At 54.6% G+C, this 18,222-nt stretch overlaps 5 protein-coding genes across 5 annotated transcripts; 2 read left to right on the top strand and 3 right to left on the bottom strand.

Moving 5' to 3' along the window:
* Positions 1-293: 293 nt before the first annotated feature.
* CORC01_04803 (uncharacterized protein) lies at positions 294-1,556 on the top strand (the record flags this gene model as incomplete). Its single annotated transcript, XM_022616450.1, has 2 exons — positions 294-1,334; positions 1,395-1,556. 2 exons carry the CDS (start codon positions 294-296, stop codon positions 1,554-1,556), a joined length of 1,203 nt encoding a protein of 400 aa, XP_022477047.1.
* Positions 1,557-2,670: 1,114 nt separating this feature from the next.
* On the bottom strand, positions 2,671-4,308 carry CORC01_04802 (DnaJ domain-containing protein; the record flags this gene model as incomplete). Its single annotated transcript, XM_022616449.1, has 3 exons — positions 2,671-2,838; positions 2,895-4,141; positions 4,203-4,308. The coding sequence occupies 3 exons, from the start codon at positions 4,306-4,308 to the stop codon at positions 2,671-2,673; spliced, it is 1,521 nt and encodes a 506-aa protein (XP_022477046.1).
* A 1,137-nt stretch (positions 4,309-5,445) lies between these two features.
* On the bottom strand, positions 5,446-6,403 carry CORC01_04801 (NAD dependent epimerase/dehydratase; the record flags this gene model as incomplete). Its single annotated transcript, XM_022616448.1, has 2 exons — positions 5,446-5,895; positions 5,960-6,403. The coding sequence occupies 2 exons, from the start codon at positions 6,401-6,403 to the stop codon at positions 5,446-5,448; spliced, it is 894 nt and encodes a 297-aa protein (XP_022477045.1).
* A 2,357-nt stretch (positions 6,404-8,760) lies between these two features.
* CORC01_04800 (squalene synthase) lies at positions 8,761-10,577 on the top strand (the record flags this gene model as incomplete). The annotated part of the gene is made up of 4 exons (XM_022616447.1): positions 8,761-8,936; positions 9,022-10,081; positions 10,167-10,328; positions 10,461-10,577. Coding segments are annotated over 4 exons (1,515 nt in total), but the record flags the coding sequence as incomplete, so codon positions are not given.
* Positions 10,578-14,551: 3,974 nt separating this feature from the next.
* Positions 14,552-15,953, bottom strand: CORC01_04799 (subtilase; the record flags this gene model as incomplete). The annotated part of the gene is made up of 3 exons (XM_022616446.1): positions 14,552-15,066; positions 15,131-15,284; positions 15,348-15,953. The coding sequence occupies 3 exons, from the start codon at positions 15,951-15,953 to the stop codon at positions 14,552-14,554; spliced, it is 1,275 nt and encodes a 424-aa protein (XP_022477043.1).
* Positions 15,954-18,222: the final 2,269 nt, after the last annotated feature.

Here is an 18,222-nt window from a genome sequence, read left to right as displayed (position 1 = left end):
TCCGGCCTCCATCCGTCCTCTATCCGTTCTCTATCCAACCAGACGTTTCCTGACTAGGTGGCTTGCATATTATCTAGCCCAACCTCTCTACATCCTATCCCCTCCAAGACGCCTGTGTGCTATAGGGGAGCAAGCCTTCACTTTGTTCCTTGTGTCTCCACCCCCTCCGTCGAAATCCTCCCATTGTGGAACACAATCATCGCCAACGAGGCCAATCATTGCAACGTTCTCGACGTTATAGCCGCCAAAATTGCCCAAATTCTGCTTCACATGACTCGATGAGCGTCTCCAGGATGCCGTTGGTCCTCAAACCCGACGATGACCTATCATCACAAACCCCAACCACCCACGAATCATCGACCCTCCGAAGCGCCATCCGCGATTTCTCCTCGCAATGGTTTCTCATCCCCCAAGGAACGGGCATCACAGCCACCGTCCTCCACCAATTAGACTACCGCTTCCACGGCCTGACGGAGATTGCCTACGTCTTCTGGGTGACCACAACGGTGCTCCTGCTCCTAATGCTCTGCTTATACGGTGCCCGAGTCGCCCTCTACCCAAAGCGCCTCCTCCACGCACTCAAACACGACGACGCCGAGCTCGCAGGGCTCTCCAGCATATCCATCACCTTCACCTCCGTCGTCCAAACGGCCTCGCTAGCCCTCGTCCGGGGTGCGGGCGAGCCATGGAGCACAGTACTCCACGTCCTATGGTGGGTATCCTTCGCCCTCGCCGCGACAAGCATCGTATTCCTCCCCTTCGTCTTCATCAAAGTCTACCCCCCGGGCGTAGCCCAGCTATCGCCCTCCACCCAGCTGGCAGTCACCGCAGCGCTCACGGCCGCAGCCGCAGGCGGGACGATCTGCACTTCAGCAGCGGCCCTCAGCAGCGCCCGGCAGATCCCCATCATTGTGGTATCCTACCTTCTCATCGGCATGGGCTTGCCGCTGGCCTTCGCCCTAGATGTGCTATTCTGGGCGCGTCTGCTCGGAAACTATGAGCCCCCCAAAGAAAAGGCCTTCCAGGACATGATACTCTGCGGGCCGTGGGGCCAGGCCAGCTACGCGCTCCAGATACTCGGGCAAGCGGTCGTCAACGGCAGCGGCGGCGCCTTTCTCACTTTGGACGACGCCACCGCCGCCACCGCCGCCGCCGCTGCTGCCGTCACCCCGGTGGGCTACGTGAGCATCTTTGCCGGTCTCGTCACCTGGGGTTTGGGGACGTACTGGTGGATCTTTGCCATCCTGGGCGTCTTTCGTGCGTTTTTCGAGCGCGGCTGGAGACCGGCTAGCATCCCGTATACTCTGGCCGGATGGGCCGTGGTCTTTCCCTGGGTGAGTAGCCACACGTTTTTCCCGCAAAAGCAAGCTCAGAGGTGACTTTTGATGTACCAGGGCGTCTACACTAATGCGGCACTTGAGTTGGGTAAGATTATGGGGTCCCGAGCATTTCGATTGTGGTCTACTTGCTTAGCCATGATGCTGGTGCTGATATGGCTTGTGAACGTCGGCTTAACGTTGAAAATGCTCCTCAACAAGTGTAAGATTAAGAGATAGGCGTGTATAATTCAATAAGTGATGTCATCTTAGTAAAGATCTTTCCGTAAACGCGACCCGAACTTACCTCTGGAGGGAGCATTGAGCTTTGGCAACCTCGTACTAGGACGTGGTAGAACGACGACGAGCGGTGCTGGAAATGGGGTTCGATAAGTTCACAGCCTGGTCGTTTTGATTCCTTCTAGCATTGTCTAAATCACTATGGGATTCCACTGGACTCAATCCCAAGGTACTCCTCGGGTGCCCTTGTTGACGCCAAGAAAGTTCCACTCCCAAAGCAACCCAGTCACCCGGCATTTCGTCGGCAGTTGAAGACCTCCGATAGCAACTCGGTGTGGCTACAAAGGTCTGTGACATACATGTACTAATTCAGGGTGCCAGGAGACGTGGGAAGCTTGACTTCTGGCCGTAATGGGTAGACTGGACGTCTACACATCCCCCTTGAACCAACTTCCCCTGAAGTCACGGCGTCTCGGGCGGCGAAGATCTCCGTTCCTTCGTCATTCTTCCCTCACCGACCCTTCAGCTGGGCGTCAACGTGCATCTAACGAATCGTCTTCTACCATCAAGACGCAATGCAGGTTGTTTGTTCCCCTCCCACATGGATTATCTGTAGTCAACCAAGGAGAATAATTGCAATGAAGCGAAGCCAGCCCCGATCCAGTCTGTCGGAACCATAGAAGCCACCCCCCCCCCCCCCCGCCCCACGCCCCCCGCGCCCACAGACTACACCACCCTCCCGCCCACCCCCCAATACAGTATTCTTCTTACTGTGTCTATCTGTCACTCCCCCACCNCGCCTGGCCCCTCGACCCCCACCCCCCCCCCCCCCCCCCCTGCCTGTGGAACATGTCACAAAGAATTCAGACACCAACCGACCCCATCATAAAAGTATACTTTGTATTCGCTGATAATATCAGTCACCCATGCTGAATGGTGAGTCAAGAGCCAACTCCAACAAACGACCGTCAAGTAGTAGCCTCGCCCAAAGCCCGTCTATTCGCTCAAGTAGCCCAGTGTCGTAACCGTCGGGTAGATAAGCTCAGCCCAAAGAAGAATCGAAGTCAAACGGTTGTGGTATCTCGTGCGCACTTGCCCCTTTTTCCGAAGCAGGTTATGCCTTCTCGGGCTTGGGGACGTTGGGCGCATCATCGGCCACCTCTGCTGACGGGTGGTGCTTCTTGCCCTTCTTCTTGGACTCCTTATCCTTCTTGAGAGCTGCCTCCGCGACAAGCTGCTCAAAGACAAGGTAGTCGCCCTCTTCCTCAGGGGACCTCGCAGCCTTGACGAATCAAATCAGTATAGTCAACATTACGTCATGTTGATGGAGTTACGTACCTTGGAGAAGATGTCGCCGATGATGACTAACGCCTCTGCGCGCTCGAGTCTCTTGGCTAGGGGCACCTTCTTGTCGTTCAGGACAGAGTCGCACACCTCACGCAGCACACTCTGAATCTCGAACTTGGAGCCACGCCATGCGGCAGTGAGGATCTTGCCTGTGACGCGGCGCTCGTACTCGGCCTTGCGGTCCTCGGACCACTCCTCGCCGCCCTTCTCCTCCATGCGCGCCATCTCCTCAATGGTCTGCTGTGCGTCGATGGCAGAGCTGATGGTGTTCCACGTCTCCTTCACGATCGTGCCCTTGTCCTTGACGCGGCTGAAGAAACCGCCGATGCCCAGGAACTTCTGACTCCGCAGCAACGCCGTGGCCTTGGCCAAGTACGTCTGGCCGATGGCGTGGAGGATGTCCAGACCAAAAGACTCCATCTTCATATTCTCCACCTCGAGACGAGTCTTCTCCTGGAAGGCCTTCGTGACGTCAGAGCCCTTGTCGGTCTCGGTCCACACGCTTATTCTGTCGAGGAGCTTGCGGGCGAGAGTATCGACACGCTCCTGGCGGACGCGGGCGCGCTCCTTGTCGTAAGCGGCGAGCTGGTCACGCTGCTCCTTTGTCAAGCTGCCCTTCTTCTTCTCCTTCTTCCGCAGCGACTCCTCCGACTCAGGCTGGCCTGCGACTTCGTCCGAGGGCCTGTCCATAAGCGCGGGCCGGAGAGGGATCTGGGTGCGCTTTGAGGTACCCGACGGGCTCGGCGACGGTGTTCTGGCTTCGGCAGCGGATGGTGCAGGCGCATTGGCTGTGCCGGTAGCGGCGGAATCATGCGCCTTGTGGGCTTCCTTCTCATCTTCGACAACGACAGTTGGCGGGGGAGCGGCGGCAGCCGCACCAGTCTTGTCTGCTTCGCCAGAGGCCTTCATGCTCTCCTTCTTGGCCTCCTCGGTACCGGGGAACTCGCCGTCGGCAGCCTCAGCGCCCTCGGCTCCCTCCTCTCCCTCTTGCATGGTGATGTCCATGGTCGCCGTCAGATCCTTCATCAAACTGATCTCACCGATCCAGTCGACAAAAGCGTCGCCGCCAAAGATGGAGCTGAAGAACTCGGCCGGGTCGGCGAAGCCCTCAGAAGGCTTCGCGCTGTCCTTTCCATACTTGTCGTAGGCTGCTCGGAGGTCCTTGTCCGAGAGGACTTGGTAGGCTTCGCCAATCTCTTGGAACTTTTCGTGAGCGGAGGGGTCGTTGGGGTTCTTGTCTGGAGGGGTCACGTCAGTTTTCCGTAGAGAGCAGCAACTCAGGGTGGGCGCCTCGCATACCCGGGTGATGGATGATGGCCAGCTTCCGGTAGGCCTTCTTGATCTCGATGTCTGTGGCGGTGGGTTGGACACCGAGAGTGTCGTAGTATGCGGTATCGACAACCATGGTCGCACGGAATGAGGGGTATTAGGGAGAAGGAAATCTAGGTAAAGAAACGGCGCAAGTGTCTTTTTCGTCTGTAAACTGGGAGAGACGTTGAGTGGGGGAGTAAAAGGTCCTCTGCCGGAAAGATCGCGGGGTGTTGAGGGTAGGGATGGACCTACGAATCGTGATTCAAGCGAGAATCACAAGGAATCGGACGCAACGGCGGTGGTCGAATGAGTGAGTGTGTGGTAGCCCACCTGGGCGGTGCACACTGCAAGGTGCACGCTGATTATTTTGGGTGAGGTGGATTTACGTTTTCGCGGTGCCCCGCCAGATTACGTCGTTGGGCGAGCCCCCGTGGGTGGTGGGTTTCAGTGAGCCCCAAGCCTAGTGTATAGGCACCATAGGTACCTGAACCTTGGGACCTGCCAGGCTGAAAACGCTGGCTACCTGGAGCCTTACGGCTGGCAACCTGCCTGGCAAGGTGCCATTCTCCCTTCCGGCTTTCCATAGGCTGCAGGAACGATGGCGATGCCCACTGCGGCCTTGGAGATTACGCGGACAGGGACCTTCTGGCAGGGATGACGTTGCATTGTCCAGTCCAACCCATCCGCCGCTTTCTGTTTATGCATCACAGAGTTCGCATGCGAGGACCAAATTATAGCTCAACCAGTGGCGCTGGCGCTGGCGCTGGCATTCGCGCCCGGGGGTCCGCTCTGGAAGCTCTGGGCAAGCAAGCACACAGATAGCAGCAGGCCGTCATCGCGGTCAATCCAGTACGAAATATGTCTCTCCAATGTGGTAAGGTAGGCAGGCCATAGCTGCATCGCAACATTTCCAGGCCTCCAAAGTGATCGACAACAGCGGGCCATCCGCTTCACAGGCCTTCAGAGCTCAAGCCAACCGGACAACGCCGAGATGACCCTTCTCCACACCGGCCGTACCGACTTTCACACAGAGGACACCACCGTTCAGTGCCTGACATCAGCCCGATGGCAAATGGCTTCATGCTATGCTCGCTGTATCAATGTGATGTATCAATGTGAACACTCCGCTGTACTTCGAATTGCAATTTTCCATATTCATTCTCGCCTCTAAATCTTGCTAGAGCAGCCAGGTTCCCATATGCGCCAAATCCGGTTTTCTAATTCCAACTATTTACACGACGCCGTTGGCCTTCATGCGCTCGAAGCATCCTCTGTAGGCATCGTGAACCTCGGGCACCGTGTAGTGGTACTCCTTGAGCTTCTTCTCCAGTTTGGTAGTGTCGAGTTTGCAGTTGCTGCGACCAGCCTTGATGACCTTGGCCTGCTCCTCGAGCGAGAAGTTCTTCCATGTGAAATCGGGGCGGACAATCTCTTTGAAGAGCGAGAGCACCTCGTTGTGGGAGATGGCGCCGGGATTGGTGAAGTTGTAGATGCCCGTGTCCTTGTGCTCGGCCATGAGGATGGAGGCCGGCAGGAGGTCGGTGAGGATGGTGTTGGAGTTGGGGATATCAACGACGCGGTCGTACTTGGCAATCTTGGTGACAAAGTTGCGAGAGTGCAGGTCGTCACTGACGGGCATGCGGAGACGGAGGATGAGGCAGTTCTTGTAGTGCTTCATGATCTGCAGAGCACGCAATTAGTAATTGGTTCAAACGCCAGTGAATTGTGAATTGTGTGTAGCCTACCTCCTCGACGTGGCCCTTGGTGTCCGAGTAGAAGCTGCCCTTGAAGTTGGCAGGGTCGGTCTCGAGGTAGCCGGCGCCGCCAATGGGGTGGGCATCATCGTATTGGTAGATGCAGCCGGTGGCGAAGACGGTGCAGTGGATGCCCTTGAGGAAGCAGGCATCGGTGAGGTTCAGGGTGCCAACGACATTGGATCGCATGGTGGCCTCCTTGTTGTCCTCGCACCAGTCGACGTTGGGACGACCAGTGCAGCCGGCGCAGTTGAGGACGTGAGTAGGCTTGACCTTCTCGAGCTCGGCAAGAACGCCCTCACGGTTCTCCATGCGGACGGTGGTGGTGTAGACCTCCTTGCCCTGTCCCTCGAGGAGGACCTTGAGGTGGTTCGCGACCCAACCCTCGCCACCCCAGATGAGGAACTTGTTCGCAGAGTGTCCGTTGGTAGCCATTGCGGATGATGGTGTTGCTGGGATTATAGTTTGGTTTATCGGAGGATCGTCGGAGAGGGGTCGGGCGGGACTTTGCCAGGATTCGACTCGCTGCTGAAATGGTGTAAGTTGGGACGGAGTCGGGTGGGATGTCGTTTCGGACGTCTTATATGCTCGAGGCTGGCAAGGGAGAAGATAGCTGGGAGGGTAAGGAAGGAAGAAGAAATGGACAAATTGAGTAATTTGTAAGACAGGATACTAGACCAGCAGGGAAAGGGGAGAAAGAGTGTGAGACGAATTATTTATCTGGGGTAAGCGTGGCAGGTACGAGGCCAGGGAGAGGAGGGGAGGACATAAAGTTTGGGTTCAGGTACGAGTCGTACTATCTGCCACTCTGCCACTCTGCCGCTCTGCCACTTTGTCACTCTGCCATTTCAGCTGCGCGGTCTCGACCCTGTCGACCCTGTCGACCCTCTCCGAGTTCCCTCCCATTCTGCTGGTCTGGATACCTACAGCGCAGCAGCAGCAGCAGCAGCAGTGGCACAGCCGGCAATAGGTAGTTGCAGCGACTTATATTGGACGGACAGGACAGCTGGTGTTCAGTGTCGTTCCCACCCCCACCTTCGGGAGGTACCACGGTCAAAGGCGCCACCCCATAGCGAAACTTACGCACCTCGAGTACAAAGCTTGCCAGGAGCTACGTTCCATATTGATAGCTATTATTATCGGAGGGCAGCTATTTCCGTCCCCTAGCTTTGTAATGAGCCCAGATGACGAGTACTCCGTGGAGGACAGCAGTAGCAAAATAAGATTCAGCAGTTCAGGAAAGTCATGATGTTAGCAAGAGACATGAGGGAAAAGTAGCTACTTAGTTACGTGGTGTCGCGGCAGCCCCAAGACAAGTATCGGGGAAGTGATGTGGCCTAGGATAAAGGGAGCTAGGCGGCTTGAAAGCCTCCCTTGGGAGATGCAGAGAGTGAGACATTGCCGTCCAAGACTCACCGCATTATGCCCCCTTGGAGGGAAGGCGGCGGTGGCGGCAATGGTGGGCGGCGGCTGACCAGCGAGGATCGAGTGCCGTGTCGGCCGTGGTGGAGACTAAGATCCGGAGCCGCAAAGAAACGTCCATGTCGGGAAACCTCAAGGGTCTTGCGATGCTCGAGAGCGTGGGAATTCCAAGAGGACCAGACGAAAGGCCACTTGATCTGCTGTTCGGATCCTGGGGCTATGAAGGGGGAGGCTGAGCCATGGGAATACTGGACTGCTGCCTCGTCGGGGGTTCGACACGCGTGGATTTACTGCTGCTCTCCACCCACACCTCGATTGGCGTATGCAGCAGAGCTGATAAAAAATCATCTGTTGTCGCCCGTCTTTTTTTCGTGAGTGAAGGAGAGGAGTAGGTAGCAGGAGCAGTAGCATCAAGAATGCGACCAGCATGGTAAGGGGAAACGTCGCCTAGGTTGCTAACCAGATGAGAACCAGACGACGGTAGCTTTGTTCAAAAAAGCAGGAAGGCAGACCCTGAAATAATAATTCATTAGTTCCAACTTCCCAGCAAGGAACCGCCATCCGTGCCCCGCACCTGCTGAGATTGAGCAGCAAACAATGGGAGAGGGAGAAAGATAGTGACCATGCCCCGCCTTTACCTGCCACGTACCAATCAGATCTAGTCGCCCATCCCATTGGCTCGCTTAGCTTTAGCCGAACCGGTTCATAACTTCCGCCAGTGCGTTCCCGCCGCCAATTTTGAGTGACGGGATTGGGCGACCTTCAGCGCCTGAGCAGCCTCACACAGGCGGCGTGTCACCGTAGCATGGCGTTGTCCGCTTTCCACTGTCCGCCCCCAGCTGGCAGTGAATCGGCCAACAGCGCTGAGGCCAAGCCTTAGATGCCCTATTAACGTAGCTAACTTTCCCAAGGTACGGTACTTCAAAGTAAGGTAGGGTGAGTGTGACGGGAAATTGGTCCCAGGTTGCATTTTACACGGGCTGGGGTCAGCTGCACCAAGGTCCCTTCCCCCCGTTCTGGCGCGTTCCTGCCCGGAGGAATTGGTCACTTTTTTGGACTACCTTATGGTTTGATGACAGCGGAGAACTTCTTTCCCTCCTATTCTTCCGCGGTGTTGTTGTTGAATCCCCGTCCGCCGTTCATCCAAGGTCAACAAACCAGTTTGCTGTCGAATCCCCTTCACACGACGACCCATGTCCTGCTCACTATAAAGCGCACGCGAATTCAAGGTCATTGATTGGAACGTGAAGAAAAAAAAAGGAAGAAGCTGAGACCACCTGCTATCGACTGCGCGCGCAAACCTTCCGCAGCCCACGAGGAACCCGCACACGACCAGTCAACTCCACGAACTCCACGAGATTTGACTTAGAAGTCTGACCCTCCTCTACGAGACTCGACTTCGCCTTGTCGCTGACTGCTCCTCAAAACTGTCGACTATTGCCCGAATCTATCCTGCAGCTCACCGTGCGCCGCGACGACAGACCGCCACCATGGGTGTCATCTACTATCTCCTGCACCCGAACCAGCTCCGTTCCATCATTCAATGGTACGCCATTGAGCCTCCCCTTACCCGGCGCGCGCGCCTAATGTGTTGCTGCTCCTCTGCACCACACCTACTAATAACCTTCTAGGAAGGTCTGGCACGACCCCGTTCACCACCGCGATCCCTCCAAGGAAGACCCTACGCTGAAGTCGTGCTTCGAATTCCTCAACTTGACGAGCCGCAGCTTCTCCGCCGTCATTCAGGAGCTCAACCCCGAGCTTCTGGTCCCCGTCTGCCTGTTCTATCTCGTGCTGCGCGGCCTCGACACCATTGAAGATGACATGACGTTGGATATCAAGGAGAAGGAGCCTCTGCTGCGCCAGTTTGACAAGTACATGGAGACGGACGGCTGGACTTTCACCAAGAACGGCCCCAACGAGAAGGACCGCGAGCTGCTGGTGCACTTTGACGATGTCGTGGTCGAGCTGAAGAAGATCAAGAAGCCCTACTACGAGATCATCAAGGATATCACGATCAAGATGGGCAACGGCATGGCTGACTACGCTCTCAACGCGGAGCACAACGAGAACGGCGTTGCGACTATCAAGGAGTACGAGCTCTACTGCCATTACGTTGCTGGTCTCGTCGGCGACGGCCTGACCCGCCTCTTTGTCGAGGGCAACATGGCCAACCCCAAGCTTCTCGAACGCCCCGAGCTCACCGAGTCCATGGGACAGTTCCTCCAAAAGACCAACATCATCCGCGACGTCCACGAAGACTACCTCGACAGGCGCCGATTCTGGCCCAAGGAGATCTGGAGCAAGCACGTTGACACCTGGGACGACCTTTTCAAGCCCGAGAACCTGCCCAAGGCTCTCGAGTGCAGCTCCGAGATGGTGCTCAACGCCCTCAAGCACACCGAGGAGTGCTTGTTCTACATGGCCGGCATCAAGGATCAGAGCGTCTTCAACTTCGTCGCCATTCCCCAGAGCATGGCCATTGCGACGCTGGAGCTTGTTTTCCGCAACCCTGCCATCTTCAGCAGCCACATCAAGATCACAAAGGGCGACGCATGCCACCTCATGACCAAGTCAACACAGAACCTTTTCGTAGTATGTGAGGTTTTCAGGGACTACACCCGTCGGATACACAAGAAGAACGACCCGCGCGACCCCAACTACGTGCAGATTAGCGTGCAATGCGGCAAGGTATGTGGTGGTGTCTGCTATTTTTCCTTCCCCCGTTTGTCTCGCGTCGGAAAGTCAATTGCTAACCGCCACCCCTTCCCTCCAGATTGAGCAATTCATCGATTCTCTGTTCCCGAGACAGGACCCCAAGAAGCTCGGAGAAGCGGCGAAACAGAAAGAGCGGGTCCAGCCGGGCATGGATGCAGGCGAAGCTTTCGTATTGGGCGGCATGGTTCTTCTGACCCTCTTTTTCGTCTCTGGTCTCATGGTGAGTGGCTCTGAAAATTTCTCTCTCATTTCCACTCTCCTTTCCGATATCAAAATCCTCGCAATCCTCACCTTTCACTCTACTTTTCCCCCTTTCCTAACCCCCGAACTCTCAACTGACCATCGCCCTCAGATTGGTACGGCCTGGTTCTTTGGCGCACGCTTCGACTCGTTGTGGAAGACGGACAGCATTTACTGGCCTGGCAGCGAGCCCGGTGCGTCGACGCCGATTGAACACAAGGAGCTGTAACTCTATCAGACAGACGAGAACAAAGCTGTTCTTTGACTGCTACGCTGCATCTGACTTGTTGACGGTACATATTGACGAAGGAGTTTTCGGTTGCTCGCCGCCGGCATGGCTACGAAACATTGAGGAGTCCATACTAATCTTGCTAATACACACCATCCCCGTGATGGGTTTTTCGCGACGCAATCTTGACGTCTTGCTGCTGTCAGATGATATCTTGTACGACGTTTTCCCACAGTGACAACCATTGTCGTTTTACAACCTCCCACCCAAACCAAGCACGGATGTCAAATTGCAATTCAGTCCCATCGCAAGGTGGTCATGACTGTGGTTGTGCCGAAGAAGTGCTGATAGCAAAACCCACTGGCAAAGACCCCGTCCATCACGCGGCGGGTACGGGGCGGGCGCGTCTTCCACTGTTCCAGGGACGCGCTCTTTTGCTCCGGCTTGCAAACATTCTTTTATCGCGTTCCAATGTTGTATTTCTCTTGGTCTAATGCGACCGAACCCCTTTGAACCTCATAAAATCGTCGTCGTCGTCATCGTCGTCAGTCGACCGACGGCCTGGTCATTGTCGTCCGATCCCCGGGTATTCGATGGTGAGGTGACAAGCGCTGTCACGGCGTCAAGTAGACGAGCCCGTTGCCAAGGTCGACGTATAACCCTCTCCTCCTGATTTGAGGAAGCGAGAGGAGCTCTGAGTAGAGCCGAGAGGAAGAAGGATGAATCCAAATCATTTTCATGGCTAGGGAACCGTTGTAATATGAGCCCATGATGCACATAATCGTCTCAAAGGTCCAGCTCAGTGTGTTTGGTCATCAGGACAATGCGAAGTACTTGGCTTGCTCGGCTTGGCCCTCTGGTCGAACTGTGGACTGCAAGTCATGTAAATCAGACGAAGCATGTAGCGCGGTCCCTCGCTATGTACCCTCACGTATCCAGGACTACCAGGAAGTCGCCGGCCATGAGCAGATTGCCTAGGCGTACGGCGTACCAGGTTTGTCCATTCCAATTTACTACTACTCCCAGGCCCGCCGCCGGAAGTCTTCGTCTGGTGTCCTCTTGTATCCCGTTGCAGGAGACTGTGCGTTGTGTCGCAGGCCAGGGCTGAGATCTCGTCAGAGAATCTGCCGGGGGGAGAGGGGGGGTTTGGAGGGGATGCGGCTCTTGGAAGCGTTCCCAGCGTTTATGCGCAAGGCTGAACCCGGGGTTCTGGACCTCCTGGGACGCCTGGAACGTCTTTTAACCTTGTTTTGTATTTGACCTTCGTCCCCGGGACACTGGGCCAGTGACAGTCTGGAGATTTGTGAAACCTGAGACCCCCCCCAACCCCCAACCCCCCAACCCCCAAGCTCCAGCTCAATTTAACCTTTTCTTCTCGGCTCGCGGGTCAGAGACAACAGGCTGGAGAGTTCCCACGTGCGCTCACTTTCTCGTCTGCTGCGCGCGGATGGGCGTGTGTGGCGGGCGTGTGTGGCGGGCGATGCGGGAAACCCGTGTCTGGCGGTCCGGTATCCTTTTGACGCCAAGACCCGAGATCTCCGTTTTCCCAGCGCCAGATTGATAGAGGGGGGGGAGGGGCTTGAAGTCCTCCAAGAGGGAGGGTGAGGGCGGCTGTTAAGAGACGAGAAGCCAAGTCTTCTTGGTCTTGCTGAATCATGGTTCAGCCAAGTAGTGGCTAACCTGCCAAACTTTTTTGTCATGATGTGGATATCTTGCACGTCTCTGTTCGGTCAAGATGTTTTCTCTATATATCCGTCATTTGTCAATGTTACAGCAAGATGTCCCTGTTCTTGGTTTTTTCTCTCTCTGGTGTTTGTGAAAGCGGTTGATCATAATGTAGAAGACTCACTGAGATAGATACGCGATTGAACAGCAATAACACCAGCATTTCTCCTTCCCAGACACACACTCTCTCTCCCACGTTCTCATCTTTGACTTCTTCGCGCCCTCGTCGGATCTCTCTTCGACTCATCTCCTTCCTTACCCGAAACGTAGCCTCCGAAACGTAATCGTAGAGAGAGGACTCGGTGGTTAGGTATCAAGCCCCTTTCCCTTTTCCTTTCTCCGTTTCTGCCTCCCTCTTCGGGCGCCGGAACAAAAGCAAGGACGCAATTCGCCTCTGTGCGCGTGCGCGCGTGTGTGTCTTGGAGATGGGACGATTGTAGGTGCGTAGATGTTTTGTGGTGGTCGATCTTTCAGCTGACCACATGCTTTTTTCCATCTGCATCCATCCACAGTCATCAGCAAGTGTTCTATACCGGCCTGACGCACTCGCACCTCGTCCATCCAATCTCATCCTCGTCAAATATACAATGCAATATACACTCCCCCCTCCCTCCCCCCCAGCCCTCCAGAGAAGAAGGTTAGAAGGGAGAGCCATGGAAACTAGTTTCGGAATCCATCATCCGCGCAACGCACCATCTTGCTGAACTGGCAAGCAAGCGAGCGAAAAAAAAAGACATCATACCACCACCCCCTCCCCCGGCCACCCAAAGAAGCCTCCAATAATATGCGACATCAGCCTTACTCACTCGTCATAGATGACTAGATTTCCCAAACGTATTCACAGAGACCGGATCACGGCACGCGATGAAGTAAAAGAAGAAACAACCCACGAAGAGCACTTCCACACCACACCCAAGTTCATCTCATCCTTTTCTCATTCCTTGATCTTCAAAACACGGAGAAACACAAACCTTAGTCACACATACACACACACACGCACCACGACATTCTGGACTCACGTTTCTTGTCCGTCCCCAGGCTTCCTCCCACCCTCGGGGAGTTGCGATGCCCCCTTCTTCCCTTGGGCTTCCCCCCAAATGTCCGAAATATGTCATGGCGTCATCTGTGTTTTTGGGCTCTTTCCCCCTTCCCGGGGGAGATTCTTCGCAAAGAAACACGCGCCGACAACACAACCACCCACACCAGAGTTTAACCCCCGTTCGCCTTGCCATCCGTTGCCCTTTTCCGCCCGCTTGGAGGAAGTCGGCAGGTACCTGTATCCATTTATAAAGTTGGGAGGGAAAAGGGGGGGAGGGTAACATCATCAGATCTAGCCAGATTGCAGATTGAGTTTCCTACGCGTCGACACTTGATCTTCCTGCCCGATGTCACTTGGACTATCCCAAAAGAAGAAGAAAATAATTACAAGGTAAAGTGACGTCGTATTGGGGTTGATAGGCTTCAAGTCGAGTCATTTAACCGACACCAGTGTTAGTCGCGGCCAGCAGATACACTTTATGTCCAAAAGCATCATCACCGGTGGTCAAGACTTTAACAAAGGCAAGGCGGTGCAAAGACTTGTGGCAAAGGAAGGAAGGGTATTTGAACTGTAATGTGAATAGTCTGTAGCTATCTGCTCTCATTACCAAACTCTCTGTGAGAATTTTTGTCTTGGATACAATGGGGTTTTTTGGCTTCCCAAGAAACTAAAAAAAATGTTCAAGAAAACAGGGTGAAGGAAAAAAGAGAATTAAAAGAGTTGTAAGAAAACCCAAGACAGAGTGAGTTTTCGAGTCCTGATGAGTGACATGAGGGAACCAGCCCGTCGAGGGTATTTCTACTCTTGTGGGGTTCTTTTCTTTGAGCCTATTTTCCTTGGTATGCGGTTTGAAAGCCTGTCTTGCTTTGTCTTGTCTCTTTCTCTCTCTCCTTTTACATACAATTGAAACCACCCGAAAGACACCTAGAAACCCCAGGTATCCCCATCTCGGATGGCGAAGGCTTGTGTTTTGCTTGCTTGCTGTTGAAGGCTGCGCGCCAATGCGGTGATGTGTGCAAATGACTGGGTATCCTCTAAAATGCCGTGAATTTTTGTTCATCCCCCCTCGATTATTAAATGCATGGGGGAGAGTCACTTATTAAACCAAGGAAAACGTGTCGAAAAAGCCAACGTGACGCCATCATGCCTTTGAGGTTTCCCATAAGAAGAAACACTAAAAGAATCCAACGTTACCAACGTGGCAGAGCTTCTAGAGCTGACCGTTGTTGGCAATCAGGTTGGTCGTGCCAGCGGTGTTGCGCTGGACAGAGGCGCCCGAGGCCTCAGCAAGGGCGAGCATGCGGTCGGTGACAGCCTTGACGGTGTTGAGGCCCTCAAGACCCATCAGGTAGGCGGCCAGGCCGGCAACGTGAGGGGAGGCCATGGAGGTGCCAGAGAGGGTGTTGGTGGCGGTATCAGAGGTGATACCGACCGAGAGAATGTTGACACCCGGGGCAAAGATGTCGACAACATTGCCAAAGTTGGAGAAGGAAGCCTTGCGATCGTTACGGGCGTCAATGGCACCAACGGTGATGGCGTTGGGGGCAGAAGCGGGCGAGGTGTTGCCAGCATCCTGGTTCTCGTTTCCAGCAGCGACGACAGGGACAATGTCAGCGTTGGCAAGAGCCTGGATGGCGCGGTTGACAGCAGCAGAAGCAGAGCCACCGAGGGACATGTTCATAACAGCCTTGCCAGTGAGGTTCCTCTTGGCGACGTCGTCAATGACTTTTTAGTTGTGTTAGTTTCGGAAATTTGCATTAGGTTAAACTGTGGGGCTTCTGAAACTTACCGAACTGCATGCCATCAAGAACGCCAGAGTTGGAGCCAGCGCCATCGCCATCAAGAACCTTGACTCCAATGAGGTTGACGTTCTTGGCAACACCGAAAGTCTGGCCACCAATGGTGCCAGCAACGTGAGAGCCGTGTCCGTTCTCGTCAGTGTCCTGCGATGCTGAATTAGACTCTCATCCCATTCAACCACCTTTTACTCAGATCTCAAAACTTACGACATTGTTGATGAAGTTGGCGCCAAACGTCGCGCGGCCCTGGAACTCGGAGTGGGTGGTGAGAATACCGGTGTCGACAATGTAGGCGGTGATGCCGTCGCCACCAGCCTGGTCAAAGACGTAGCCAGTCTCACCAGCAGTGGAATGAGAGATGCGTACGAGACCGGGGGGAGCATTGGTCTGGGAGACGGTGGCAGAGATCTTGACCTTGGCGTCCTGCTCGACATAGGCAACCTCCTCGGCGTTCATGACACTCATGATCATGGAGTCGTCTGCCTCCATGACAGTGGCGCGCCACTGGTTCATTTTGAAGTGGCGGGTCGAAGTGCTCAGGGCACGACCGTCGAGGGAGCGCTTGCCGATGTTGCGCTTCTTGATGGCAGCAGAGAAGGAGGACATCTTGGAAGTGATGGCATCGTCGTCAAAGGTGTTGTTGTAGACGACAATGTACTTGTTGGGAATCAGGTCGGCGGCGTTGAGGTTCGAGATGGGAACACCCATGAAGGAACCCGAGTCCTTGGAGGGAGTAGCGCTATTGCTCAAGCCGAAGGGAGCGGCAAGAGCGACGGGCAACACGGCTGCGATGAGGGCGGTAGCGCGAACCATGTTGGGCGAATTGTTGGAGCGGGTGGAGGTGGTGTATGTAGATACGGTGTGGTTGGTGATATTTAGTTAATGAGAGGATACGGGAGAGAACTAGCTCGTCGTCGTCGAGATCGTCAAAAAAGAAGTATGTGAAGAAGAAAAAAGCTGAGACCGCTGGTCTAAAAAGGAAAAACTACAAAGCTGTCGGTAGTTTGATTTGGCGGTTGTTGACGGGGAAAGAACGAGGTCTTGTCGTCGGGTTAAGGAGGTCGGCACGGAAGGTGCGAGTGAGAGAGTGACTCGATGAGGTTGGGAAGGCGCGAAGGAGTGCGAGAAATGCTGAGAGAGCAACCAAGAAGGATTCGGATACCAGTCACGACACAAAGCCCTTTTTTTACTTCTCAAATCATTCAGATGCGAAAAAAACTGCCCGAACCAAGTTGAAACAAGGTGTAATAAAAGAGTAGTCGAAGAAGCGGAAGAGAGGCGGTGTTTCTTTGGTATTTAGCTAACCGGCCACACGGAGGAACGTGAGGATTAGGATAGACTAAAAGCGGAAAGAGGCGATTTACGAGGATGGGAGAGGATGGAGAGCAACAAGAGAGAGACGGAGCAAGAAGAAGTAAGAGACGGAAAGCCAAGCACAGCTGGGCAAGATGGAGAGGTTGTGGACAGTAACTTAAGTATAACGACGGACGATGAAAAAAGAAGGGGACGGGAGGACCAGGGACTACTAGGACTAGTGGGGGGGAGCTACTGTGTACAAGGAGGGAGGATGACCGGGGTGTCAGCGGTACATCAGGTACGTCTGCGAGGTACCTTACTTTGTGCCTCGTGCATCTGGCCCTGGTTTGTGTGTCTCCATGTGCGTGTGTGTGTGTGCTTGTTTGGTGTGCTTTGGTGCTCAACCTTGACCTTGACCTTGACCTGGGGCCCTGAGGTGTGGTCTTTGGGTCCTTGGGGGGTGTGTGGTGTGTGGTTGAGTGGACCACTCGTGGATGGATGGATGGACGGATGGGCGCTGCAGCAAGAGACAAGGCAAGGCAAGGACAAGAGAACGAACGACGAACGAGGTACCGGCCCCGAGGTGTCTGTTTTACCTTGGGCAGCGCAAGGTACGGACGGACTGCAGACAATACCTTGTTTTCTGGATTCGCTCACTGCCTCAACACAGCATCAGGTGTTTGTCGATGGAGATGTGAGAGAGAGAAGACGTAGAAGAGACAGGCCGAGGCGGGGGACAGACAGACTGGGAAGCGAGAGACTGTGCTCAGAGCAAGCACAAGTAAGTGCCCGTTTCTCGAAGTTTGCACAAAACGTAGATAGGCCCTCAGGCCAACATCTGCGGCAGAACAAGGTGTAGAAGCCGAAAAAGGGACGAGAAAAGACGATACTAAGGAACCTAATTCGGACAATAGGTAGGCGACGACGGCGAGTGCATGTGTGCCAAATCGAAGACGGGGTAAGTAAGGTAAGGTAAGGTAGGCAAGGAGGCACTGGGAGGGCTGGGTACGTACCGGTGGGCAGATGGGACTCCCTTTCTGGAGACTGCCCACCTCAGAGTGTGTGTCTGAGGAAAGGAGATACGTACCTGAAGTACACTACTATCCGTGCCCCGAGGGCTTGGCTCCCCGTTTGGGATGATGAGCTGCAAGCCGCAACTTGCAATTCCAGTGCCGGTGCCACCCCGTCAGCCTGTGCATGGCATAATGTGAGTATGGGAGGCAGCGTGGCGTCCGTTTGGCATTGTGCACACTCTCTGGCAGCTGTGCAGTCATTTCCGACAGCGGTCCATGTCGATGCCTTGCTTCGTGAGGCCTTCTCTGTATCACCACATGCTATCGAGGTATACTAACCCTCAACAACAGCAAAGAGGTGACACACACGAGAGAGAGAGACAGAGAGAGAGGGCAAAAGGAACAATCGACACGCAGTCAGGAGGTTCAGACTGGATACCCACACATTTTACTCTCGGGAGGGAAGTCCCAGGGCTGCTCTTGGCACTACTCTCAATCGAGGCTTGTGCTTCACCTTTTTCTGGGTCGTCGGAAGGGATGAAGACCGGGGTGTGGGCGGTGGTGGGGAAAGCGACTGACTGATGGTTCTCCGTAAGGGCATAGGGCGGCATAGCCATGCTGCATTGTTGTTGTTGTTTTTGTCAACTTCATTTTATGCTTTAGGCACTCCGTCTTCAGGGCCCCTAGACGCAGCAACAGCAGCAACGATGTCGGGCAGTAGACAAAAACAAAAAAGAACGATGCTAATCAGAACGTGGGTGACGTACAAAACA

This window comes from Colletotrichum orchidophilum (genome assembly GCF_001831195.1).
Source record: "Colletotrichum orchidophilum strain IMI 309357 chromosome Unknown Scaffold_32.1, whole genome shotgun sequence".
NCBI lineage: Eukaryota > Fungi > Ascomycota > Sordariomycetes > Glomerellales > Glomerellaceae > Colletotrichum > Colletotrichum orchidophilum.
Note: the sequence above shows the minus strand (reverse complement) of the source record. Positions and strands in the feature narration are given on the sequence as shown.